General features: G+C 47.7%; 4 protein-coding genes across 4 annotated transcripts; all 4 read left to right on the forward strand.

Moving 5' to 3' along the window:
- Positions 1–11,356: 11,356 nt before the first annotated feature.
- LOC4325065 (large ribosomal subunit protein uL1-like) lies at positions 11,357–14,496 on the forward strand. Its single transcript, XM_015795362.2, has 6 exons — positions 11,357–11,484; positions 11,578–11,609; positions 12,231–12,450; positions 12,945–13,110; positions 13,600–13,805; positions 14,179–14,496. The coding sequence occupies exons 2-6, from the start codon at positions 11,605–11,607 to the stop codon at positions 14,230–14,232; spliced, it is 651 nt and encodes a 216-aa protein (XP_015650848.1). The 5' UTR covers positions 11,357–11,484; positions 11,578–11,604; the 3' UTR covers positions 14,233–14,496.
- A 1,138-nt stretch (positions 14,497–15,634) lies between these two features.
- LOC4325066 (acidic endochitinase) lies at positions 15,635–17,066 on the forward strand. Its single transcript, XM_015763160.3, has 2 exons — positions 15,635–16,199; positions 16,280–17,066. Exons 1-2 carry the CDS (start codon positions 15,709–15,711, stop codon positions 16,680–16,682), a joined length of 894 nt encoding a protein of 297 aa, XP_015618646.1. The 5' UTR covers positions 15,635–15,708; the 3' UTR covers positions 16,683–17,066.
- Positions 17,067–19,439: 2,373 nt separating this feature from the next.
- LOC4325067 (hevamine-A) lies at positions 19,440–21,946 on the forward strand. Its single transcript, XM_066306067.1, has one exon. It carries the CDS (start codon positions 19,468–19,470, stop codon positions 20,383–20,385), a length of 918 nt encoding a protein of 305 aa, XP_066162164.1. The 5' UTR covers positions 19,440–19,467; the 3' UTR covers positions 20,386–21,946.
- On the forward strand, positions 21,014–21,946 carry LOC9270637 (ferredoxin, root R-B1). The gene has a single exon (XM_015763174.3). The coding sequence runs from the start codon at positions 21,309–21,311 to the stop codon at positions 21,804–21,806; it is 498 nt and encodes a 165-aa protein (XP_015618660.1). The 5' UTR covers positions 21,014–21,308; the 3' UTR covers positions 21,807–21,946.
- Positions 21,947–26,877: the final 4,931 nt, after the last annotated feature.

The raw sequence follows: 26,877 nt of genomic DNA on the forward strand, positions 1-26,877 counted from the left end.
GGGGTTTTATAGGGTGTGAGAGGGGGAGAAAGAGGGGGTGTGGGGGAGAAGGGATGCGATGGCGGCGCGGCAGCGCGCGGGGCGCGAGGCGGCGGGCACGCGGCGCGAGGCGACGAGACGGCGCGCGGCGCCGCAGCGGCGACGGGACGCGTGCGACGACGGGGCGCGGCGATGGGACAGCGGCGCGGCGCGGGACGACGCGACGGTTGCGGCGACGCGACGGCGGGCGGCACGAGGCGCGAGACGACGGCGACCCGCGGCGATGGCGACGGCGACATTGGTGCGGCGCGACAGAGGCGAGGGAACGGCGATGGGAATGGCTCGGCAGCGGCGGCGCGCGGCTCGGAGCGACGATGGGACGCGCGCGGTGATGGGACGGTCGCGCGGCGACGTCGACGCGCGGTGACGGCTCACAGCAGCGGCGCGGGGCTCGGGGGAGCGGCGTGGCACCGGGGGGGTGAGGCGACGACGGCGACGGCTCGGCAGTGGCGACGAGACGGTGCGCGGCGCGATGGGACGGCGACGCGGTGGCGACGGGCGACGCGACGGCGATGCGACGGCACGGGGCTCGGGGCGGCCGGGCGCGCGGCACGCGGGGCAGAGGAGTGGGGCTGGGCTAGGGGAGAGGGGAAACGCTAGGGGCCACATCGAACACCTTGCGGGCAATGAACAGTGCATTTTCCTATTATTCCCGATTTCAGGTTATTTTCAAAATAAATTTGATTTCATAATTTCTAAATCTTGTATAAATGAAGTACATCCCACATTTGTGTTATCCTAACTAAAATCCTCCTTAATTTAATATCACTCATATTCTGTTTATATAATTTATTTTAATTAGGGTTATTCCATCGTACTAAAATTTAATTATTGCTATTATGGTTGCGATAATATTTTATTTGTTTCCAATCCCACCTAACCTTTATTTTAATTTATATTTTAATTATTTATTTAGTCAACTAGATTTTCTTTTATGGTTTGTTCCTAGCTAGTTATTCATTATTCGCGATTAATAGACTCCGACATCAAAATCCAATGAAACAGGCGAATAAAGTCGGCATGATGCAATTGGTTTAAAAAGTTTTTGAAAGTCCGTATTTTTAGAGTTTTTGTTTTGTCGGTCGAATTTTCAGGGTGTTACATTTTCTTTATTAGTAAAAACACAGTTTATCTTCTAAAATTCATAAGTAATTCATCCGAGCTCCGTTTAAGTCCATTCAAGTCTCAGTAAATCAAGAAAAATGCAAAGAATCCATTAAAAATGGTTTTGTTTCCTGTTTCAGTAGACTTATAGCATGTTTTGCTTGTGTGCTTTGTTTGTCGCGTAGGTTTCGGCTGTTTCGTCGATCCGCAGTTTCTCGAAGACGTTGCTGAGGTCTCATCAGTTCGAGAGCAAGGCAAGTCATGCTTTACATTTGATCATATTGTACCCAATTTACAAACACCCTGCATTTCTATTAAATGTTGCATTCTTTTACAATGTCATGTGGGATGGGTCCTATTACTTAGCCATTTATTGTTTACCATATGCCATTGATAACCTGGGTATCAAAATGATTAGATGTTGGTTTAGGAAATGCTTAGCCATGCTTAGCTCAACTAGTACACAAAAAGGGATCACATTATTACATAGACTTTGTCTATTGGCATAGCTTTAGATTGGTGCCACCGCAAGGGTGTCAGTTTATTAAAATATTCTGAATGGCGGGCTGTGAGTGCATGGTTTTGCTGGTCGCACCCATAGCAGTTAAGGACCGGTTCACGGGAAACCCTGGGAGACTTACCGTGCTTACCACAAGCGGGAGTGGGTAACTGCTTGATCTGAAGTATAGCTCGACCCTTTCCTAGGCACCGGTGGCGAGGGTGGGCGTGATGGAGTTGGGTCGGCCGAGGTGTTCGGTTGTCCAACTGCCGGATTCACCGCGGCGCAAGAGGGGACCGCCCACTGCCTTTTGAGGGGTGGGGGTGAAACCTTAGCGTGGTGTGGATGGTTAGGGGAGGGTTATGTGGAGGGTCTTGTCACGATTTCCCCCTTTGCAGTATCATGGTGATACTTCGGGGCATGGCGACATGTGTGGAATCGTGTCTTGTGGGTACAGTTGTACACCTCTGGCCAGAGTAAAACTATTCGAATAGCCTTGCCCGCGGTTATGGGCGATCAACCAGATTCACCGTGATTAGTCTCACCCCTAGTTTAGCTTAATGAACTGGTGTAGTTCAGGTGGTTGATTGGGCCTGTTGCAACGTGGTGTAGCGTTGGACAGTGATTGGTTAATATTGATTAATTACTACAGCTGTTTTACTGCTTTCAACTACTGCTTAGAAATGCCTGCTTTATGCAAAAGAACCCCTAGCTTCCTTTAGTTATATCCTGCATCATACCTCTTCTTCCGGTATGACTTGCCGAGTACAGTGGGTAGTACTCAGTCTTGCTCTCTTTTCCCCCACACCAGAGTTGAAGTTCTTCTCAGTTGGAGCCGTCTCAGAGAGGTTGGTTTCGTCGCTGCCGTCAAGGATTGCCTGTGGAGTGGAGTCGCCCGCTGCTGAAGTCAAGCTTCCCGGTTTAGCTCGCTTTTATCTTTCCCGCTGCATTTGTAATCTTTTATATTTTTGTAAGACGTGGGTCTGTATGTCAACAATTGTCGTTTGTGTACCCTGGCTTGTCCTGGACAGGGATTTAATGCACATTCAGCTTAGAAATTCTGGTTCGAGAATTTCTGGGTGTGACAGTTTATCATACCGATCATATCAATTCCTCAACCTCTAAATGGCCACGGTTTAATAATAGGATTCATAGCCGACGCCGGAGCTCGTTGAATTGCCCCAAACTTCTGACAATCTTGACACCCCTTATAATACCTGAAGCAATCCTCCAGCATTGTCAGCCAAAAATACCCTACACGCCGGAGTAGCCACTTCATCTTATGGGCCGATTGGTGAGTGCCACAAATTCCTTCATGAACTTCATCGATTGCAACTTTAGCCTGATCGGCACTCAAGCACTTAAGTAACACTCCATCAATCGTCCGATAATAAAGCTCATCATCCAAAAGAGTGTACTTCAACGCCTTATATCTTAATTTCCTAAAAGACGATTGAGATGGATTATGTAAATATTGATGCACATCATACCTCCAATCATCGGCTGTTATTGCTGCAATTTCAACCTTAACATCTTTGATCATCGGCTTATACCCCAATGCCCCTTGGGCCAAATCATTAGCTTTAATATTTTGTTCTCGAGATACATGCTTTAAAGTAACCAGCTGAAATTCCTTCATCAGTTCTTGGCACTTCTCATTATAAACTATTAACGTATCATTCTTGCATTCGTACTCCCCTGCCAACTGACTGATTACCAGCAAAGAATCCCCCATGATTTCAATAGCATCGGCTTCAACTTCCTTGAGCAATTGCAACCCTTTAAGCACTGCTTCATACTCAGCTTGATTATTAGTCGCATAAGGTTTAATAGTATAAGCAAACTCGAAACAAGCCCCCCTAGGGGAAATTATAACTAGGCCGATACCACAACCATGAGTACACACCGATCCATCAAAGAATAAAGTCCATGGCACCATTTCAACCAAGCCGATTGAATCATCACGATGTTCCACAATAAAATCGGCTACAGCTTGTCCCTTAATCGCCTTCGGAGACTCATACCGAAGATCAAACTCAGTTAAGGAAAATATCCACTTTCCAACCCTTCCTTTCAATATTGGAGCCGATAACATGTATCTAACAACATCGGCCTTGCATATAATAGTACATTCATTGGACAGTAAATAATGCCTTAACCTCGTGCATGAAAAATATAAACATAAGCATAACTTCTCCACAGGAGAATATCTAGTCTCTGCAGCCAAGAGCCGACAACTGAGATAAAATACAACTCGTTCTTTTCCATCCAACTCCTGAATCAGGACTGAGCCGATTGACTTCTCACCGGCCGACAGATACAATCTAAAAGGTATCCTTTCTGTAGAGGAATCAAAACAGGAGGGGAACTCAGGTATCCTTTAATATTATCCAAAGCCTTTTGCTGCTCTGCCCCCCAAGTAAACTGCTGATCGGCCTTCAATCTCAACAATGGTGTAAAAGGTTCTAATTTTCCGGACAAATTAGAAATAAACCATCGAACAAAATTAATCTTGCCGATCATCTCCTGCAATTCGGTCTTGTTTTCCGGGGGCTTAATCTTTTTGATCGCATTTATACTTCTTTGAGTTATCTCAATTCCCCTCTCATGGACAAGAAATCCCAAGAACTGGCCAGCCGATACACCAAAAGCACACTTTGTCGGATTCAGCTTCAAGCCATATTTCCTGGTCCTCTCGAAAACTTTTCTTAAATCGGCTATGTGGTCTTTTACTTCCTTAGATTTAACAACCACATCATCAATATAGACCTCAACCAGCCAGCAGATTAGATCATGATAAATATAATTCATGGCACGTTGATATGTAGCTCCAACACTCTTCAAGCCGAAAGTCATAACAACCCATTCAAATAAGCCGATTGCACCAGGACATCTAAAAGTTGTCTTATGGATATCTTCTTCAGCCATAAAAATTTGATTATACCCTGCGTTTCCATCTATAAAACTCAAAATTTTGTTCCCTGACGCAACATCAACCAGCTGATCGGCTACTGGCATTGGATATTCATCTTTCGGTGTAGCTTTATTCATATCTCTAAAATCAATGCACACCCTCACCTTGCCGTTCTTCTTGATGACAGGAACTATGCTAGAAACCCACTCAGCATATCGGCAAGGACGAATAAAACCAGCATCATATAAACGCTTAATCTCAGCTTTGACAGGTTCAAGCATATCGGCTTTGCATCTCCTCGGAGGCTGCTGGTGCGGCCTAACCCCTGGCTTGATAGGTAGCCGATGTTCTACAATTGATCGGCTGAGTCCAGGCATCTCATAATACTCCCAAGCGAAGCAATCTCTAAACTCTTTTAAGAGCTTTATCAGGTTGGTTCTAAATTCTAGAGACAAATTCTTACTAATAAATGTCGGCCTTGGCCAATCGCCTGGACCTATATCTATTTCTTCCAAATCATCGGCCGACATAAAACCTTAACCTTGCTTGTCATCGAGATCATCTACTGTATCCGTGGTGTAGACACTTGAACCCTCCACGACGCCCTCAAAATAATAGCTTGGGTTCTCCATCTTCAACTGGCTGTATATTAGAATCGAACACTTTTAGAAAATCTCCATTCCAAACTTTTCTAGATAAACAATCAAGGCCATCCATCTCCCAAAGAGCTAAATCGACACTGGCAACATTAACTGACCTGTCGGCTGGTACAATCTCTATTTTGTCGCCTTGCCACTGAATCAAGCATTGATGCATAGTTGAAGGAATACAACAATTGGCGTGAATCCAATTCCTTCCAAGCAACAAGCTGTAAGAACCCTTCCCATCGATGACAAAAAACGTGGTAGGAATAGTCTTACTGTCGACTGTCAGCTCCACATTTAGAACACCTTTGGTTTCCGATGGATTGCCACCAAAGTCCTTGAGCACCATATTTGTCTTGATGAGATCCTTGGCATTTCTACCCAACTTTCTGAACGTAGCATAAGGCATCAAATTCACCGTGGCCCCACCATCAATCATCATTTTAGACATCGGCTTCCCATTGACATAGCCATTTATATACAATGGTTTAAGATGCCGATTCTCTGTCCCATCAGGCTTCTCGAACACCGCCTGTTCTGGTGATAGAACCAACTTAGCCGATTCCTCTTCCACCTCGTCGACATCGGCTTGATCGATCCTGAATTCGGCTGGCAAGGTAAAAACCATGTTAACTGGTGCCGTCACAACACTCTTTCCTTTTGCCAACCTCTTTGCCTCATCAGCTACAACATCGTCGACTACAGGAGCCTGATTCTTAACACGCCACTCCTGCCTCGGTTTTGCTTTCTTCAGCCAATGATTAATTTCTTGCTCGACCTCCTGGAAGCGTTCCCTACTCCTCAATCTTTGAACCCTTCTTTTTTGATTCTTCGTAAAAATACCAGGAGGACACCATTGAGTCTTCTTATTTTCGTCATATTCCGAATCACCACGTTGGTTTACTGGACCCAATATCTGATGAACAAGCACTCTTGTCTGTTTTGGCCAATTGCCTCCATCGTACAATCGGCTTGAACCCCTTGCAACATCACTGCATCCAGGACAATCCTCGATAGATGGTAACCTCATACCTTCATTCCAAAAGAACCTGAAGAACTCACAGCCCCAATGAGGATCAAAGCCACCATTATCTTCTTCATGATGCCTTTCCTGTTGCTTGTCATATTTCCTTTGATATTTGTTTATAATTCTAGCCGAACTTACTTGATAACCCCTCATGCGCCCCATATCAGCTGTTTGGCCAGCTGTGTGTACCATGTTAACGGGAAATGGGTTACCATCGACCCTCATCGGCTTTTTGGAATCATCAAACTTAATCTTGCCTCCCTCAATGGCCACCTGAATCTGTTGTCTAAACACCTTGCAATCGTTAGTAGAATGGGACCCAGAATTATGCCATTTGCAATATCTCTTTTTGCCTAATTCCTCAGCCGATGGAATCGTATGACCAGCAGGGAGTTGAATTTGCTTCTCTCGGAGTAGAAGATCAAAAATCTTGCCAGCTTTAGTAATATCAAAATCATACTTCTCTTACTTTCCAGAACTCTTTACCCATTGGCACGGTATGACCATTTTACTCCTCACCCATTCGGCTGCAGCTATCTCAGAGTCATCCTCATCGTCATCTGACCCACACATGTAAGGACAAAATGATTAACCTTCTTAGAGCTTTTCCTAGTCTCCGCAGACCTATGCTTGTGCAAGGTTACCTTTTGTATCATATGTGATAAGCTATCAAAGTCTTCAGACGAGAATTTCTCCCTAATCGGAGCAATCATACCCTGAAAGGCCAGATCGGCTAACTGAGCATCAGTTAAACTCAAGCTGAAGCACTTGTTCCTCATCTCCCTGAATCTCTGAATATACTCGTGCACAGGTTCATCATGCCACTGCTTAATCACAGTCAAGTCAGATAACTTCATCTCATGAACCCCACTGTAGAAATAGCTGTGGAATTGCTTCTCCAAATCGGCCCAACTATTGATCGACCCATACGGCAAAGAAGAAAACCAAGTAAAAGCCAATCTAGACAAAGATAACCGGAACAACCTAACCCTCAGAGCGTCCACAGCCGATGCTTCACCACACTGAGCTAAAAATCGGCTAATGTGCTCATAAGTTGACACACCATCTTGTCCCGAAAATTTGGAGAAGTCCGGAACTTTGAACCGATTGGGGAGAGGAACTCTCTCAAACCACTCAGGATAAGGCTGCCGATACAAGCTTCCAGTCTCTTTTGGTTTAAGCCCAAACTGTTCCCTCATTACATCAGCAATCACATCGGCCCACGGTCATTGCTGAGCTGCTCCCTGTGACTGTTGTTGCATGGGCTCGAACTGACCGTACTGAGACGCAAACTGAGGTTGAGCCAGTCCCCCTGGCTGATATTGGGCTTGCGGAGAAGGAGGCTGATATTGATAATTCAAGTTGCCCCCTGGTAATTATGAAGATTCGGCTGAATATTACGTGCCAAATGCTCGGGAACAACTTGAGGCATTACTGTGCCATCCGGCTGTACGTGGTGAACCAAGTGTTCTGGGACAACTTGATTTAAAAATCGTTGTACAGGCTGTCCACCAGGCGCCACAAACCCGGCCGATGCACTCATTGAGCCTTGATGCTGAATCGGCTGAACGATTTGCTGTCTTGACAGTGTTTGCTGAATCGGCCGCGGAGGCTGTTGCCTTGGTGGCGTTTGCTGGACTGGTTGCACAACTTGTTGCTGGATTGGTTGTACAACCTGCTGAATCGGGAGTGTCTGTTGAATCGGCTGCTGCTGTAGTGGATCAACAGCAGGTTGAGGCGGCAGAAACATGGCAGCAACCTGATCTTGCGTCGGCCGATTCACAACCTGCCCACTATGCTGTGGCTGCTCTCTCATTAACAACTGAGGGTTCACCAGCTGGCCTGGTGCCAATGCTGACGGAGCAGGTAAGGGAGTCGATGCTGGCGCCGTCGGCTGAGCTGATGGTGCGACGGGGGAAACTGCCCGAATAGATGGCTGGGCATCAGTGATCAAAGGCCGATAATTCGGAAAGACACCTCCTTGCAAATAAACTGGGCCTGCAGCCTGATGCTCAGCTACTGATCCATCGGCTATTGACTTCATCATGTTTGATAAGGTATTGACTAACACCCCAGACTGATTGATCAAAGCATGGTGCACAGCATAGTCGACCCGGTCTTGGAAATTATTGAAAAAATCTTGTGCCGCATCACTATTCTGATTAAGATTTCCCCTTTGCAACCCCTGAGTACCATCACCTTGAACTCCATGCACTCCATCGCCTTGAACTCCATGGACCCCATCGCCTTGAACTCCATGGACCCCTTGAGATTTGTCACCCTTACTTCCTAGAGAACCGTCGGTAGCACCTTTGTCACTCAGTTGAGCCGAGCCATCTGGAGCTTGTCTCCCGTCTTCTACTTTGGAAGAACTGGTCCCAGGATCATCGACAACTACCTTTACTTTATACTTCTGAACCAATGTTCCCTTGCGGGTCTGCATGAATGAGTTCAAGAATTGATCAAGGGCTTGCTGCAGCATTGCTTCAAAATCCTTCTTCTGCTCAGGTGTGAATTTCTCTAGATCGATGGGCACGACGTTTCCTTCATTGACGTCAGTCAACCCCAACTTCTGGATCTTTTCTTTAACAGTGCTTGGGCTAGCCGAGGATGGAGACAGCGGTGGCTTCTCGGCCATGAGGAAGAATTGCTCGCTGACTTCTAATCGGTCCCACCGGGCGTGCCAAAAGCGTGTTGATAGAAAACACGAGGCCTGGGAGATCTGCTTAACTCCAGTGCAGGTCCAAAGCTCGCCTTTGAATGTATGAGCGTGCCAGTTGATTTGATCCTGCAATCAACAAGAAATAGAGACAAAGAATTCGTGGTTAAATCTATTAATGATAGCCGATCGGCTAGGTGCCGATGACATATCATTTATCTTTGAGCCGATGTCATATATGAATCGATCTGCGGTTATAAATAGATAGTAAGGAACTAAATCTATTCGATCGGCTGTAGATATTAACGATATATAGTTCTTATATTAATATATACTTAAATTAAGTGATTGGGATAGATCGGTCACCATGCCGAGACAGTATAAATCACTTAGATCGAAATACATATTAATAACATGATTATATATGTTTATAGCATAGCCGATCAGATAGATCTAGCATCTATCGGCTAATACTCCGATACTACTTTATATAAAGATATCAAAACAAATATAATATACCAAACAAAAGCTTAATATACTTAAATGCACTAAGATCTGGACATAAAGGGCGGATTTAACATGTCATTGAAGCACATAGATCGAATATGGTTAAATCAGATAAGATCGGCTGAAACTCCGATACTACCCTAATCGACAACCAGAGAACAGGCTAGAGATTGATATTCTAAGCACGACTTAATAGATCAAGCTCAACTGATGCAGCATTAAGTATGAAAAGAAGAACAACATCTAGACAATCAAGCCGCTGGGTGTTTCATAAAGTGGTAGATATCTTATATAATCTAGGACAACGTCGCTATTTAACCTAATCGGCTGTCTTCTATTAACAGATGTTAGCTGATTGTGGGTTAGATGACGATATTGCCAAAGATTATGTAAGATATATGATAACTTGACGAATTATATAGACAAGATTAGAGTGTTATAAAGATGGAAGCACTAATCCTGAGAACACAAGTCGTCATAACAAGTTTTACCTCTTGTTGAAGATCGAAACCGATGCAGCTCAACCCAAAAGCAAGAACTCGTCGGAACAAAACTAAAGCAAAAAGGTGGCGATGCGCCGAAATTGTGTTGAACGTGTGTGTTAAAAATTACATAGGGCTCGGGGTCTATTTATACCCGAGAATTACAAGATATGTCCATACCGGACACGACCACTATCTCTAACAAACTCTAAGATCCCATAAGTCTTTGCGGCAGACTTTTGCCCAAACATATCTCTAAGGAAGTTACATGAAACATCCTAATTAATAGATATAATTGCCTTCTCAGGACTCTATCCATGTGCGGCAATCATCTTGAAGCACCTCAATTCAACCCAATGTCATACACCAAATTATACTGTCAGAATCGGCTGCATCGGCTCACCTAGTCCGACTCAGACCCAGCCGATCCTAATCGTAGCCGATCTGGAATTCAGCCGATTCTTGCTCTGTTCTCGGATCAATCTCCGCCTTTGACTCCACCTTGATCTAATCTCCTTTTCCGATGCTGATATTGCCAAATTTGGTCGTTAACAGGCACCCTCCCCACAGCGCGACGCCCCCCACTCTCTCACTTCTCCCCCTTTCTCTCTGTGTGGCGGCGGCAGCGGTCCCGGTGGAGTGGGAGGGGTGGCGGCTCAGACGGCGTGGAGACTGGCGTCGGCGGCCGCCGTTTTTTTTTTGCAATTTTTTCCATGGCTATTGCTAACCGAATCGGATTGTGTGTGGACGAAAATTAGATGCAACGACCGGAAAAATACGAATATTTATATTAGTTACAGATTCGTTCTATTCGGATTGGTATCAATTCATGATCCCCAAGATTAGTTATTCGTCGTCATTATCTTACAAGATCAAAGCATCGTGGCTGCAGGCTAAGGGGAGCAAATCAAAGCATTTTATTTTTCAGATAACTTTGCTTCTGAAATCTGATCAACTTGGCTGTATACAATCGAGGCTAAGGGGTCCGGAATCTAGACGGACGCCAGCGCGGGCGGTAGCGGACTCGCGGCGGTGCTCGAGCTCGTGGTCGCGTCCGCGTCGCCCCGCTGCTAGCACTCGCCTCCCTCTGCGCCCACGCCACGCTGTGGACGACGACGACGATGGACGACGATGAGGATGGATGATGCCGGTGACGGATGGACGCGGGCGCAGCTGACAAGGGCGCCGGCACGGGCGGTGGCGGACTGACGAACTGACGACGACGGCGCCGGGCGGACGGAAGACGACGGCGCTACGGACGGAAGAGACGGAGTGGCACGGAATAAAGAAAATTCGTGCTCCGATGGCGTATTCTGAAAGTAGCACGAATTGGGTGGCATATCCTGAAAGCAGTGCGAATTCGATGGCATATTCTGAAAATTCTCGTCGGGCAGGGGGGGCCTTGTGAAAATTGCGATAGCCGAGTATTTTTCGAGCCGGTTCAAAAAGGGGAGAAATAGTTGGGCCCCCAATAGTACAACGAAGCCCAGCCCAAGAAAAAGCACAAAAGGAACACCAAGTCGAACTCTCCTCAACCCTAGCGCACAGCCGCCGCCACTTCGCCCTCCGCTTCCGCCGCCGCCGCGCCGCCGCCACCTTCCTCGTTGCGGTAAGCCTCCTCCTCCTCCTCCTCCTCTCGTCCATTCTCGATGCGGACTGTTGCTTTTGTCTCATCCTGACCCCCCCACCCTCGCTTGCGCAGGAACAGTGTGCTCGCACCGCCGGCGCCATGAGGTACGGATTCACTCCCTCGTCGTGGCTGCGTGCTGCTTTGTATGCGAGCAACGGAGAAATAGTTCCGCGCTGCTGCTGCTGCTAATGAAGCGATGTTATGGCTATCAATCTGTCTGGTTCTGGTTCGCGTTTTATAGCAACGTATATGTTGTCTAATCTGTCGGCTGGTTTTGCCGTTGTTTGCGCTCGAATCTGGCGTCTGATGTGTGATGTGTCTATGCTTTACGAATAGATTACAATGAATGTTTCAGTGTGAGATGTGGGCGGTCTTTATAACTCTTGTTAACTTCAGTTGTCGTATTAGATCTTTTTATTTTAAAGGCAAACTGTATGCACTATAACTGGGAGTAGCAGCAATCTGAATTCAGTGTAAGAACTCTGCTGCAAACTTTTTTCAATGATCAACTCCAGATTTTGGGAATTTAATGGGAAATCTCTAGTTATGCACTTTCTCATTCTTTTAAGTATTTATGCATTTGCGTAAGCTTGTTACTTTCGAAATGGCCTTTCATGCTAGTTGATTTGGTGCTCTGTGTAAAGCCAAACCATAGGCATTTATTTTAGTATGCAACATAACCATGCTTAATCATGCCATTAACTTGTTTTAATTTTGTGTTTCAGTAAGTTGCAGAGTGATGCTCTTAGGGAGGCAATCTCACAAATTACTAGTGAATCCCGCGAGAAGCAGCGCAAGTTCGTGGAAACCATTGAACTGCAGATTGGACTGAAGAACTATGACCCTCAAAAGGATAAGCGTTTCAGTGGATCTGTTAAGTTGCCTCACATCCCCCGCCCTAAGATGAAGGTGTGCATGCTTGGTGATGCCCAGCATGTTGAAGAGGTATTGTACTCTTTTATCAGTTTTGCATCAACTTCCTTGTGTACATAACAGATTGTGCTTTAGTAATAGAAAATTGTTGATAGGCTTCTACAATGAAGGGCAGATATATTTGATCCTAACTTGGTATATAGTAAATGATGTTTTTCTTTCAGTTAGGATCAAATATATCTGCCCCTTCATTGTGCTTTATGCAGTTGCCTTTACTTTTGCTGTCAACATGTACCTTGCTGCCAAAACTTTGAATAGTTAGTTACTTACACCCATTTGCTACTACTCCATGCTACGAAAGATCTATGTTCTGGATACTAAAAGGTGTTTAGTATAATCCTCAAAGTAAACATGTTATATTCTTTTGTGAAAACACTGTATACTGTATCTCCATCGCTCCTTGATGCGAAAATCAGGAATACCTTCTTCCATGGAGTGTTCCATGCTATTTGCCCTGCATACGGATGCTGATGTTTCTTTTCTCTGTTACCAATGCTATTGTGCAGGCAGAGAAAATGGGCCTAGACTATATGGATGTGGAAGCTCTCAAGAAGATGAACAAAAACAAGAAGCTGGTTAAGAAGCTTGCAAAGAAATATCACGCTTTCCTTGCATCTGAGGCCATCATTAAGCAGATTCCTCGACTTCTTGGACCTGGTCTTAACAAGGCAGGCAAGTATCTTGTTCCATCTATTGCACTACCATGATAGCTGTTGGACTTGAGTTGTTGGCAATCATAGACAGCTGGCTAACTTCTGCTGATATGTTCTCAAGGATTTTACTTGTTTATGGGAGGTCTATATTGAAAAGCAGCTACATAATTGTGTCCAAACGAGGTTCCTGGTTTCAAATTGTCCATTGAGTCTCAGGTCCATATACTGTACTAGTAGATGATTTCTAAACTTAGCTACTTGCATCACTGTTCTTTTTTGAAACACCTATTGGTTGTGATGACATTGGTTTTTGAGGAAATTAGTTGTTTTGCTTTGCTTAGAAACAATGGGATCAATATTCCCAATTGGCCAACAATTTAGCATGTGGCCAAATTGCATAGACCATGTAGGGTACCTCCCAAGGACCAGAGACAATTTAGTAACATTTTTTTTTAAAAAAAAGAAAAGTCTGCTTTCATGTAATGCTTTGCTGTGTGATCTACTGCAGGCAAATTCCCAACGTTGGTGACTCACCAGGAATCACTTGAGTCCAAGGTTAACGAGACTAAGGCTACAGTGAAGTTCCAACTGAAAAAGGTTCTTTGCATGGGTGTTGCTGTAGGCAACTGTGCTATGGAGGAGAAGCAAATTTTCCAAAATGTGCAAATGAGCGTGAACTTCCTTGTCTCTCTTTTGAAGAAGAATTGGCAGAACGTAAGTACTCCAATATTTTCTTTATAACACGGAGTACATGCAACATTTATCTACTCCCTTTGTTTCATATTATAAGTTGCATTTACTTCCTTTACTTTTTCCCTAATCAAACTTTTTTAGTTTGACCAAATAAATAGAAAAAATTATCAACATTTACAATACCAAATTATATTCATTAAATTTAGCATTGAGTATATTTTAATAATATGTTTGTTTGGGGTTAGAAATGTTGCTATATTTTTCTATAATTTTGGTCAAACTTAAATAAGTTTTATTAAGAAAAAAGTTAACGACTTATAATATGAAACGAAAGTAGTATGTAACCTTGACTTAAACTAAGATAGACTGATGATTGACATTTTAATGTATACAGGTGAGATGCTTGTACCTGAAGAGCACTATGGGAAAAGTGATCCGGGTGTTCTAAATGGTTTTCTTCATGCTCCTCGAATTTCTAGAGACTTCCCTGCTTGGAACTTTTATTGTTTTCTCAACTATCATTTTTTTGTGCAACAAGTTCAGAAATCATTTTTGATGTTATCGATTAACTTGACTTCAACCGTTGAAATCTTTCTGTGGTACTCCAAGTGGTCGGTAACCTGCTGTGCGAATTATTTTTTCCTGCACCACATTATTGTCTGAGAACCAGCCTGTGAATCATAATTCTTTCAAGAATGGCAAGATTGTGACACTTGGCACTGTTATTTCTACCTACCATCTTAGAGATCGTTGCGCTAAAGCTATGATCGCTTTCAACTTTACTTTGGAATCTTGTTGACATGTTGTTTGACCTTCCCGCTAAAGCTATGATCGCTTTCAACTTTACTTTGGAATCTTGGTGTATCTGGGGTGGAGCCTTGGGCCTGTTTAGGGAGCTTCCTTGGGCCTGTTTGGGGAGCTTCTAGTTGTTGCAGCTTCTCTCAGAATCAAGAATCAAAGCGCCTCATCGGATGGCCAAATACTTTGGCTGATTAGCCAAAGCTGAATTCAGCCAAACTTCAATGTATATTGGTTAGCTTATTTTGCTTAAATGGCTGATCAGCCAAAGCAAATGCCATCCGATGAGGTCCAAAAGCTCTCCCAAATCCACCCAAACAGTCCAACTTATGGTCCAGATTATAAGAAGTTGTAGTTTCAGATTCTCAGACGCTGGCTACCAACCAGCTGCTTCTCAGAATCTTAAGTTCTCCAAACACATCCTTAGCATCCAAGTGAATCTCTTTGGAGTGGCGTCTTCAACCTATAAAAACTAGGAATATCTGCTCCTGAATCCCCAGCTGTAAACAACATATAGTCAATAACCATAATCCTATGATTACTACACGATAACTAATGAGAAACTACTAAACCATTAGTAGTATTATATAATTCATTTGTCTTGGTACGCTGTTGGGGCGTAATAGGGGGCAGCGATTAGTAATGAGAAACTACGAAACCATTAGTAGTATTATTATATAATAATTTATTTGTCTTGGTACGCTGTTGGGGCATAGCAGGGGGCACAGCATTGTCGCACATATCGTTATGTTTCAGCTAGTACGGTGGAGCTTTTATTGGGTCGTTAAATAAATACTCAAATCCAGTGACCGGTGTTCATAAACCGTTGTTCACCATAGGTAAACTAAGCATTCCAGCGCACCGACCGCAACGAAATGTTTCTGCGTTCATTTCAGCTCTGCTTCACCGCAACAACTCCCGGTAAATTCAGATACGTACGTGATACGGCACGGAAGCTAATCAAGCTAAGACGCTCCTATTGATTTTATCAACCAGCAGCAGTAACTACCATCAAAACCTCTATAAAAAGGGAGCTCGTCTAAGCACACTCCGCCACCCACCACAACACACATATACAACACATAGCCACAGACGCACAGTCGAGCACACGACTTGCTGTGGCAGCATGGCGAGCCGAGCTCTCACTCCCATGCAGCTCATTGGCACGGTCTTCGTGGCGCTCCTCGCGACGTGCCACGCCGGCGGCATCGCCGTGTACTGGGGCCAGAACGACGGCGAGGCATCGCTGGCCGAGACGTGCGCGTCGGGCAACTACGAGTTCGTCATCATCGCCTTCCTCCCCAAGTTCGGCAAGGGCCAGACGCCGCGGGTGGACCTCGCCAGCCACTGCGATCCCGCGTCGGGCGGCTGCACCGGCCAGAGCAAGGACATCCGCGCGTGCCAGCGCCGCGGGGTGAAGGTCCTGCTCTCCATCGGCGGCGGCGACGGCAGCTACGGCCTCTCATCCCCCGGTGACGCCCGGCAGGTGGCCATGTACCTCTGGAACAACTTCCTCGGCGGCTCCTCCTCGTCCCGTCCCCTCGGCGACGCCGTCCTCGACGGCATCGACTTCGACATCGAGCTCGGCGGCGCCAAGTTCTGGGACGACCTCGCCAGGTACGTAACCAAAACCAAACCATCTCCGGCCATCTTCCTACTCACCGGCCGGCCATCGTCACACTCATCGTGATGAACAGGGATCTGAAGAGCCTGGGGAGGAGCGGCGGGAGGAGGGTGGTGCTGAGCGCGGCGCCGCAGTGCCCGTTCCCGGACGAGTGGGACGGCGGCGCGATCAGCACGGGGCTGTTCGACGCCGTGTGGGTGCAGTTCTACAACAACCCGGAGTGCCAGTTCAGCGCGGGGCGGGGCGCGTTCATGGACGCGTGGAGGAAGTGGGAGTCGGTGCCGGCGGGGCGACTCTTCCTGGGCCTCCCGGCGTCCAAGGACGCCGCCGGCACCGGGTTCGTGCCCGCCGGCGAGCTCAACTCCCGCGTGCTGCCGCTCATCAGGGGCTCCCCCAAGTACGGCGGCGTCATGCTGTGGTCCAAGTACTACGACGATCAAACCGGCTACAGCTCCGCCATCAAGAGCCACGTGTGATCACAATTCACGTGTTCTATACCATTATACGTTCCAGAGCGCGTGTGCACCTTACGTAATGTACGCATCACTAGCTAGAGTGTGTGACTGTGCTGCGACGTATTTATAATACTTCCTCCGTTCCATAATGTACATTATGTTATTCTAGCATTTTCTATATCCATATAATATAGATGTGGAAAATGATAGAATGACTTACATTATGAAACGGATATTTGAGTATATATGTAGCACAGTGATGTGTAGGAGCATGTGTTGATTGCTTTCGGTTACCGGTCAGACGTTTAGACCGTAGCTTACCATTGCCCCCAGTTTAATTTCATTCGTTCGCCACTGTCGTTTATATGAAGAATAAAAAAAGGTGACCATTTGTTGCAGCTTAAATTGATGTTTTTTTTGAGAGAGAGATTAGTTGATGTTTTGAGAGAACATAAATATGCGAGCATTTCCTGCTTGAAAATAATATTCATTTCTATATGAAAACAGGACAATAAGATATCTAAGCTCTTCGAGGTTGTTGATTACATCTAAATGTCTTTATTTTTAATTAAGTGCTTTTGGAATGCAAGAATTTTCAAAACACGTGGACCAGAAAAAAAAAATGTAATTCCAGTACCTTGGATCCTCGAGTTCCATCGGTTGCCCTAATAAACCGAAGCCAAAGCTAAAATTCAAATTTTTAAACTTAAATTTGATTTTGATTTTAAGATATTTTTAACGTAAGTTTTTAGCATTGGCTTTTAATTTGTTAGGAACACATATATAAAAGTTTTACTTATAAACTAATTTTTATTCCCTAATAAATCAAAATAGCTTACTAGAAATATGAGCAACTAATGACTCCCCTCAAATCTTATAAATAAAAATATAAAAAAATAGAAAGACTGTTTGGATGGAGCACATGAAAAACATATGAATCAAAATGAAGATTTTTTTTTTCAGGAGGTTGATCCTCATATTAGAAGTCTTTCGAAAATTCTTATGATTTGAGACAATCCTAGGGAACTTTGAAAGAAATTTGGGGTGACTATTCCTTTGCTCAAAAATTTGTAAAAATTGTATGTTCCAAACGAGATTTTAAAGTTCCAAACGAGCCCTAAATCCCTTCGCCCAATCAACAAATCTTATATTCTGTTTGTACAATAGAAGTAGAACGTATCACCGAACCTCCGCTGGACTGTACAATTAGCCAACTGAGCTGTTCAGTCGTTAGTGTTGTCATCCTTTGTTGCTTATCATTATACTGCAATATTCCATTGATAGAAGAACTAAGAGCATTATGCTTTCAAATAGAAGAACTAACAGCAAGGATTTTGCTGAATATTTTTTTCTACACAAAACTGATGCCTACGAATCTACGATGAGATATATACTGCTATTTTGAGACTTCCAGAGTCAAACTTTTAGGCTACCTGAACTGAATTCCGTCTGTTACTTGAAGCTCTGGGAGGCCATTACTTCCGATCTCTAAATAGTCAAGTTATTTCTATTTTCTTTGATGAAAAATAGCTCCCCCGCTTTCCCCAATGAGCTTGTGGCAGGTGAAATTTGTAAGGTGTTCACTTGAGTTTATCTTTATACTTGTAGCACTGCATATATATCTCAAATTATTGATTATCAGTGCATATGTTCAGAAACTTCGGATTGTGGTAGTGACTCTGCTCTGCAACGACAATCTGCTTTCTGCTGAAAACGATAAGCACGAACTTGGCAGGCCAAAAATACTATCCAAAACTACCAATCAGCTGGTCGTCACGTGAATCCACATTACCCGGTTCATTTGATTGCATGAATCAAAATGTTTCTTTGTCTAGTTGGATAGAGTACGAAGAACGAAAGCAGCAAACGAGCCCGCACTATTCGTTCGGATGATTGTCTATTCCTCTGTCCAGGAGAGAACAGAGTATTAATTAGCTCAATAGGCCCATGCGTTAAAGTTGTTAATCGTCGGATTAGCTCAAATATGTGGTCTTTTCCGGTAGTGCGTGAGTAGCAAGATTGCATGACGGTTGTTTGATCGTCAAACAGTTTTGAGCTTGTCCATTTCACTGGCTGAACTCGCTGCAAAATGTCCCTTTCTTTCTCTGTCATGCTAAATGCCATTTTATTAAAAAAAATTTTTGCCATACTGCTGATTAGTTACAGAGCAATCCTAACATTACACTTCTTAATCTTGCATCTAATTTTCTTTAGACATCAAAAAAGGATAATAGCATCCAGTGATTCCGGAAAGAATCCTTTCATCCTTTTGTACTGTCTACCTACTGGCCACTCTGCAACTGCCATTGTTGAACACTGCAAACACAATGGCATGATGGCATCAACCAGTCAACTCTTACGGAGTGAAGCAGTTTGACAGTCACAAGAATAATTGGCCATCGCATCTCGTGATTGGTACTGGCGCGTGATAAGTGGAAGCTGCGCTCAAACCGAAGACCAAAGCTCGCGGACGTCAACGGTCAACCACTGCCGACACTATAGGCCACAATCTTGTGCATAGCATGCGCTGATTGGCCAATATCATATTGGCAATGGCATGCTTCGATGATTGGTCCCAAGCACCCACCACACATTTTCTTCTTATCTTGTTGCTCACTTGTTCTGTTCTTGCCCGGTCAACTTGCGACGGCGAGCAGACCTAACAAATGATGAAATCGCGGAACGCACGTCGCAGCGGCTTCACTGGCTCACTGCTACCAGTATTCACACCTAGTTGAATTCGGCTATAAATACACAAGAACCTTGCGGTTGCGGAGTAGAAGCAAGAATTCGATCGAGAATCACCATGATGACAAGTAGAATGTTTTCGGCAATGCAGATGCTGATCATGGTGGTGGTGGCATTGGCCGGGCTAGCTGCCGGAGCGCGCGCCGGCGACATCGCGATCTACTGGGGCCAGAACGGCAACGAGGGCACGCTGGCGCAGACGTGCGCGACCGGTAATTACAGGTTCGTCATCGTGGCCTTCCTGCCTGTGTTCGGCAAGGGCCAGACGCCGGTGCTGAACCTGGCCGGCCACTGCGACCCGGCGTCGAACGGCTGCACCGGCGTGGGCGCCGACATCAAGTCGTGCCAGAGCCTCGGCATCAAGGTCATGTTCTCGATCGGCGGCGGCGTCGGCAACTACGGCCTGTCCTCCCGCGACGACGCCAAGCAGGTCGCGGCGTACCTGTGGAACAACTACCTCGGCGGCACGTCGCCGTCAAGGCCGCTCGGCGACGCCGTCATGGACGGCATCGACTTCGACATCGAGAGCGGCGGGGGCATGTACTGGGACGACTTGGCCAGGTACCTCAAGGCGTACTCGCGGCAGGGGAGCAGCAAGAAGCCGGTGTACCTGACGGCGGCGCCACAGTGCCCCTTCCCGGACGCGTCGCTCGGCGTCGCGCTCAGCACCGGCCTGTTCGACTACGTGTGGGTGCAGTTCTACAACAACCCGCCGTGCCAGTACAGCTCGTCCAACGGCGTGGGCAACCTGGCGAGCGCGTGGAAGCAGTGGACGTCGATCCCGGCGGGACGGGTGTTCCTCGGCCTGCCGGCGGCGGCGGAGGCCGCCGGCAGCGGGTTCGTGGAGACGAGCGACCTGGTGTCGAAGGTGCTCCCCGTGGTGAAGAAGTCTCCCAAGTACGGAGGGATCATGCTGTGGTCGCGGTACTATGACGGGCTCACGGGGTACAGCGACAAGGTGAAGTCCAGCGTTTGAGCTAGCCAGGGTAAGCTCGTGTCAGGTCGGCGTTCGCGTAGAATCACACGTGCCGCGCGTTCCCTGCAAGATGGAGTAGTTTCTACACATTTCAGAACAAAGCAAACATGTACAATAAGATGGCCGGCTTGTATACTCATTTAGAAGCAGAAAAAATTGTGAGAAATTTACGTGTTTGGTGTGTTCTACAGTTCGAGATGTGTCGATTCTATTTTCGCATGTGGCATTTGTGGCTGCTTGCTAGACGATACCTCTCTCGTGTCTTTTCTGTATACAGTGGAGCGAGGTTCACTGAACAGGGATGCATACCAACACGCGCCACCGCCTAAAAAATCATGGCCATGGTCAAACGAGAAAAAAAACGAAGACAGAGCACAGGATTACGACAATTACGTACCACTATTAGTTCGTTTCTCAGGGCATCTAGAACGGCCATATGTAGACTTCAGTGGTCACTTCTACACCCTCAGCTTCCGGCCCTTGGCCCTCCGAGGGGACGCGACGAGACGCCAGAGTGCCAGACGGCGGGATGAGTTACCGTCTGGCACTTATCCCCCGCGGCTCGCCGCTCGCGCGCACGACATCGACACTATTATATATACGGCCATCGATCCCAAGTTCCCGAAGTATTCTGATCATGCGGCTATCCTAGTACTCTCGAGCACCTTCTTCTCTCTAGTCTCTACCGATGGCCGTTTCCCCCGGACAGCAGCCACGTTCTATGTAGTATCCACCACGGCGAGGTTGCTACTGGTGCAGCTCAAACCGAGCCGATCGAGGGACACACGACTATTAATACCGACTGCGCGTGTGTTCTGCTCAAGCCGTGGACAGCGTTTGATCGATCTTCTGCTTAACTGCTTTCTACTTTTTTGGTAGCCATCCGTTATCTCGACACAGCTCCGAAAGGTTCGGCGAGATCGATGGCAACCATGCCTGCTCCTGTAGCGACATGCTTCGTCCCTGCCACATCGGGCGTCAGGTGCAGGGCATTCTCCACGCCGATCACCAATTATAGCGCACGGGGCGTCGTCGCTGATCCCCCGAAGCTGCTGAGTCGTCCGGGGAACCTGCAGCTAACGTCGGGCGGCGCGCGGTTCTCCGGCAGGTTCAGGGCGTCCGCGGCGGCCGTGCACAAGGTGAAGCTCATCGGGCCGGACGGCGCGGAGAGCGAGCTCGAGGTGCCCGAGGACACCTACGTCCTCGACGCCGCCGAGGAGGCCGGCCTGGAGCTGCCTTACTCGTGCCGGGCCGGCTCGTGCTCCACGTGCGCCGGCAAGCTGGCCTCCGGCGAGGTCGACCAGTCGGACGGGTCGTTCCTGGCCGACGAGCAGATCGAGCAGGGGTACGTGCTCACGTGCATCTCGTACCCCAAGTCGGACTGCGTCATCTACACCCACAAGGAAGAGGAGGTGCACTAGATAGAGTCCATGTCGATCGCGGGTCGTGATTCCTGATCCTGATGTAAATCAAAATGTTGTTGTTCCAATATGGCACGTTATATGGAAGTCTATGAACTAGTAGTAAGTCGTATTGTGATATGGAATGGTCCTTCGCTTAATTTTGGTTTGATCAGTGTTTGGTGTCCTTCTGGAAATGGATGCATTGCCACAAAGCAAAGTTGAGAAATGCTTGCGCAGTTGCGCATGGTTCAGATCAATTACGACGCAGCCGTATGGCTCCTGGTTCTGTAAAAACGTCCGTCAGGCGCCCTAATGTGAGACAGGAATTGCGGGCGGAATAAGTTCACTATCGGTCACTTATCATGATGTACACTTCAAATTTTATCACTATACCATAATACCAAATATAACGCAGTCCTCGCCTGACAACATCAATGTACAGAAGATGCTATAACACTAAAGCGGCTAGTTTCGTTCAGCGTGACAAGTTGACTAGAGTCAACCACGCTGAGTCAAGGTGTGACCCACCCCACATGTTAGGCCCCTTATCTCTTTCTTCCTCCCCTTGTTCCATCTTTCTAGGGTGACAGGTGGTGAGGAGATGGCCAGCGACTGGCGAGGAGAAGGGCGGTGGCTAGTGGGAGATAAGCTAGTTTGGCTTGATGAAGGAAGGATGCCAGCGATGCAGCTCTGTAGACGACGGTGACGTGGTGCTTTCTGCAAAGCCAACGAAGAGGAAGAGCACCAAGGGCACACCGACGAAGACGGTCAAGATGAGCCCGCAACTGGTGAGGTCTATGGCAAAGAGGTACGTATGGTCACAACAAGTGTGTTGATTGCGACGAAGCACCAGCTGTCCTCCTCCTCCTCCCCTCTTCCCACCAGCCTCCCCCTCACATGAGAAGGTATATATAGTTGTTGCCAAAGAAGCATTGCACCCACACCGCCATCACGAGCCCCAACCACCTCCCTCACGTCGTACCCGTGTCACACCCCAATCCGGTACCGCCATACAATGGCACCTGACTGGAGCGTGTCGTAGGAAAAACAGCGCGAACCGCTTCCTACGAAACCGCGATCTCAGTACTAGTCCCAGGACATAGCGCTGGTACCCACGGTGACAAATATGAATCATTGCAAATCCTTAAAATAAATAGAGGACTTATTTACCTTAACTTAGGTTGCAGCTCAGAACAGCCCGAGAATGCAACCGACGACGCGGACGAGGAAACACCAACAACAACAGCAGCAGCGGAACCAACGAACAAACACCCAACACCACAGGCGACGGCTGGTAACCAGGACGAAACCCTAATCTTCACTTCACTTTATCTTCTCTTCAGGGCGGAGGAACTATATATATTTATATAGAGCAAGGGTGAGTACTTTCGTACTCAGCAAGTCACGGGAATTTAGGTATTTAATGCAAGCTTGGAAGAGAGGCAAGGTTGTTTTGCAAATCCTTTGTTTGAAATCCATTTTGAAACCACTAAGTGATCTATTTCTTTTTGAGTTTGAATCGAAAAGAGACTTGTGTCTCGATTCGACTTAAGAGATGCTTTTCAACAACTCAAATGGTAATGTACCAACCTCCCGGGCCAGATCATTACTTCTTGGCTCCCAGAGCCATTTCACTTGATTAAGCGGCTCCCAGAGCCTTATTCATTTTCTCGGACTCCCAGAGTCTAGCTGCCCAGCAGCACAACATTTCGCTTTCACTCGGAAAGCCTAGTCTATGATGCCCGTAGACATCCCGAATCACACAGATTTGTTTGTGACCACTCAGGTCATCCATCTGCCACATAGGCTGATTCTGGTTATGATTCCCACACCACAACAACTTTTCACAAAGCGCAGGCAAACAAATCTACACAACGGGAACCACCTCACATCTGCCCATGACTGTGGGCACGGCTGTTCGAACAGTTAGTTAACCTCTGCAGAGGGGTACACTTTACCCACAAGATACGAACTTATTCCGAACACCCGTCGGTATCGGAGGTTCGCAACAAAGCATTTCCCAAGCCGACCCAGGGTTACCTCATGCCACATAGAAGGATCAAATCCTCGCGTAAGTATAGGCCATTTTAGGCATTCACAAATCAATTCCAACCACCTTGATCGGTAAGTGAGCAAGCTTCTCGTCCTTGCCTTACCAGGAACCCGGTTTGTCCGACCTCGCCCCGGCGTTCCCAACTATTGGCATGCGAGGTTTCCCTGAACCAATTAGTTACTTAGCCAGGGTGTCCCATTCCACCTTGTGGTTGCACTTTGATTATGCTCGATGAGTTTCCCACAGGAATCGGTCCTTATATGCGAATACGGGACAGCGCCACGTAGGCACGGCTCCCGCATCGCGAGTTTTCGCAATTCATTTTATTTTCAAACACGCAGACACCACATGTCGGGTTTTCAAGGCTTCACAAACCCATTTCCCAAGTTTTCGACAAATCAACGGTGTATGTGGGATATTTGGTATGCGCGCTCAGAGAGCACGGATACTGAAGTACCACAAGGGTGGAGCGACAAGGAATTGGGGTAGTACAACCTACAAGAATTAGTGCGACTACTGGGTAGGTCCGTCGGTTTGACACGCAAACCGATGCCAAGCAAATTAAGTGTGTGATTCTAATAATGCAAGTTACAAACAAAATAATAATGATTTTCTAATTATAGGAGCAATTGATCAAAGGGTGACTTGCCTTGCTCAAGGTATTTACGGAGCTTCACGAATCTTCGAGAAAACCACGATCGACAAAAAATCCGGTAACCGCAACTATACGCAAACAATCAAAAATCTAGACAAAAGACCAAAAGAAATATTCTAATTAGACTAAATAATAGTTCCATCAAATAGATCTCAATTTTACAGAATTACTGAAAGTGGAACGGGGTCAATCGGAGTTACGGATCGAGAGATATGAATTTTGGAAGCTCGAATGGGATTTTCCGGACTAGGAAATGATTTATTAGAATTTTCTGAAATAGGAGGAATGGTTTGTGGAATTTATAGAAATAATATTCTCAAGAATATTATTGACAGTCGCTGACATGCGGGGCCAAAGGAAATGATTTATGGAATCTTGGAATAGAGAATTGATTTATGGAACAAGGGAAAAAGGATTTATTGTATTTAAAGAAATAATAATTAAATTGGTGGAATTTTTAGAAAAGAATATTCTTTGCTTTCATTGACATGTGGGGCCAGCAAGGGGGGAGTTAGACTTTTGTGTAAGAGAGCTGATTTGGTGGAGAGAGGAACGAGGGAGCACGGATAGACTTCATTCCCTGGGCAGCTGGTTTGAAGGGGGGTATATATGGACTTTGGTTCACGGGCCGATGGAAAGGGGGCAAACCAGTGGGCCAAGCCCAAGGGCGGGAGGGGCTGAGGAGGCGGCTGACCGGGTCGCCGCTGACTCGGTCAAGCGGGCCCGGCCGCTGAGGTGGCGGCCACGTCGGGTGGGGAGGGAGAGGAGGCCGGGACGGCGCATCGAACGGCCGGCGGCGAGCTGCGCATACCGGCGGGCGGCGGAGAACCGGGAGGGGCGGCGTGCACCGGAAGCAAGCGGAGGTCAAGGGGAGCTGATTCAATGGTGCGGATGAGGGAGAGGCAGCGCGACGGCGGCTGGCGACGGCGGGATGGGCGGCACGGCGCGGGCGCGGCCGGCGAGGCGGGCGGCCGCGGCGGCGCGCCGGGGAGGTTCAAGGGGTCCTGCGGACTGCGGCGGTGAGAGGAATCGCTGGGTTTCGAGCGGACGGCGGCGCATGGCCGAGCGCGACGGCGGATGGCGACGGCGGCTATCGCCGGCGAGCAAAGAGGGGTTTCTCGCCGGAGCGACGAGGGGTCAATTCGCCGGTGCTGAAGCATCTACGCGAGGTCGCGAACTCATTCCACCGGTCGAGAGGGCACGGGCGGCCCCGAGAGAGGCAGGCGACGGCGAGCTCGTGCGCGGCACAGAGCGACTACGCGGCGGCGAGCTCTCTAGCAGCCTAAGGAGGAGGAAAAACAGAGAGAGGGGCGGAGGGAGTCACCGCGATGGGGAGAGGCGGCGGGAGACGGCCGGTGGCACGAGACGCGATCACGGCGACCTCGGGTCGGGCAAGGGAAGAAGACGGCGCCCAGAGTCCCGCGTCACGCGCCCACGCACGCACCGGCTCCCCCGGTGCTCGGCGACGGACGGCGACGGCGAGAACAGCGGGAAGGCAACGATGGCACAGTGGAGGTGGAGAGTGAAGCGGGAGAGATTGAGAGGAGGGGCTCGGCTTTATAGCGGAGGCGAGGTCAGTTCGAGGCGGGAGCGAGCGGCAAAGGCGGTTCGTGGGCGACGTGTGGACGGCGACGGCGTGGATGCAAGGGACGATGGAGGCGGTGGATCGGACGGCGAAGAATCGGGTCACGAGCGCGGGAGGAGCAATATGGCGCGGTCAAGGTGGGGGCACTGGCGCGGCAGGACGTCGTCGGCGTCCTCTGCCTCCGCGCGCAAGAAGACAAAGACGGGAGAGAGAGAGGCCGGGCTTAGAAGGGAAAAAGGGAGGGACGACGGTGGAAAGGGAGGCCTGTCCCTTCCATTTTGGGCGGCGGGCAGGCGAGGCGCGGCACGGGCGGTGCAGGCCGCGACCGCGGCGGCGACCGCGGCGGCGCGCGCGACGCGAGGGCGCGGCGGAATTCAAAGGCGGTGGCGAAAATCGATTCGCGGCGCGTAGGCATCGAGAGAGAGAGAGAGGAGAGAGAGAGAGAGAACCGAGAGGAAGGAGAGAGCTTTCTCTCCCGAGCGGCTCGCGTGCGGCGCACGTGAGAAGGGGGAAGGCGGTTGAGGGAGGAGGGCTGAGGGAGAGAAGTGGGCTGATGGGAGGAAATCCGGCCCATCCAAAACAGAGGACGCCAAATAGACTTTTACTGGGAAATCTGATTTGGCGAGAAATTTGATATGGAGTTTGAATTTGAATGCAAAATGGGAATTTGGATATTTTTGGAGTCGGGCGGATATTTGGCAAGGTTTTCAAGAGGATTTAAATTTCGAATACTTGAATCGGAATAGGGATTTCGAGGAGAAGGATTTGATTGCGACGAGAGGGATCAAGGACGGAT

This window comes from Oryza sativa, chromosome 1 (genome assembly GCF_034140825.1).
Source record: "Oryza sativa Japonica Group chromosome 1, ASM3414082v1".
NCBI lineage: Eukaryota > Viridiplantae > Streptophyta > Magnoliopsida > Poales > Poaceae > Oryza > Oryza sativa.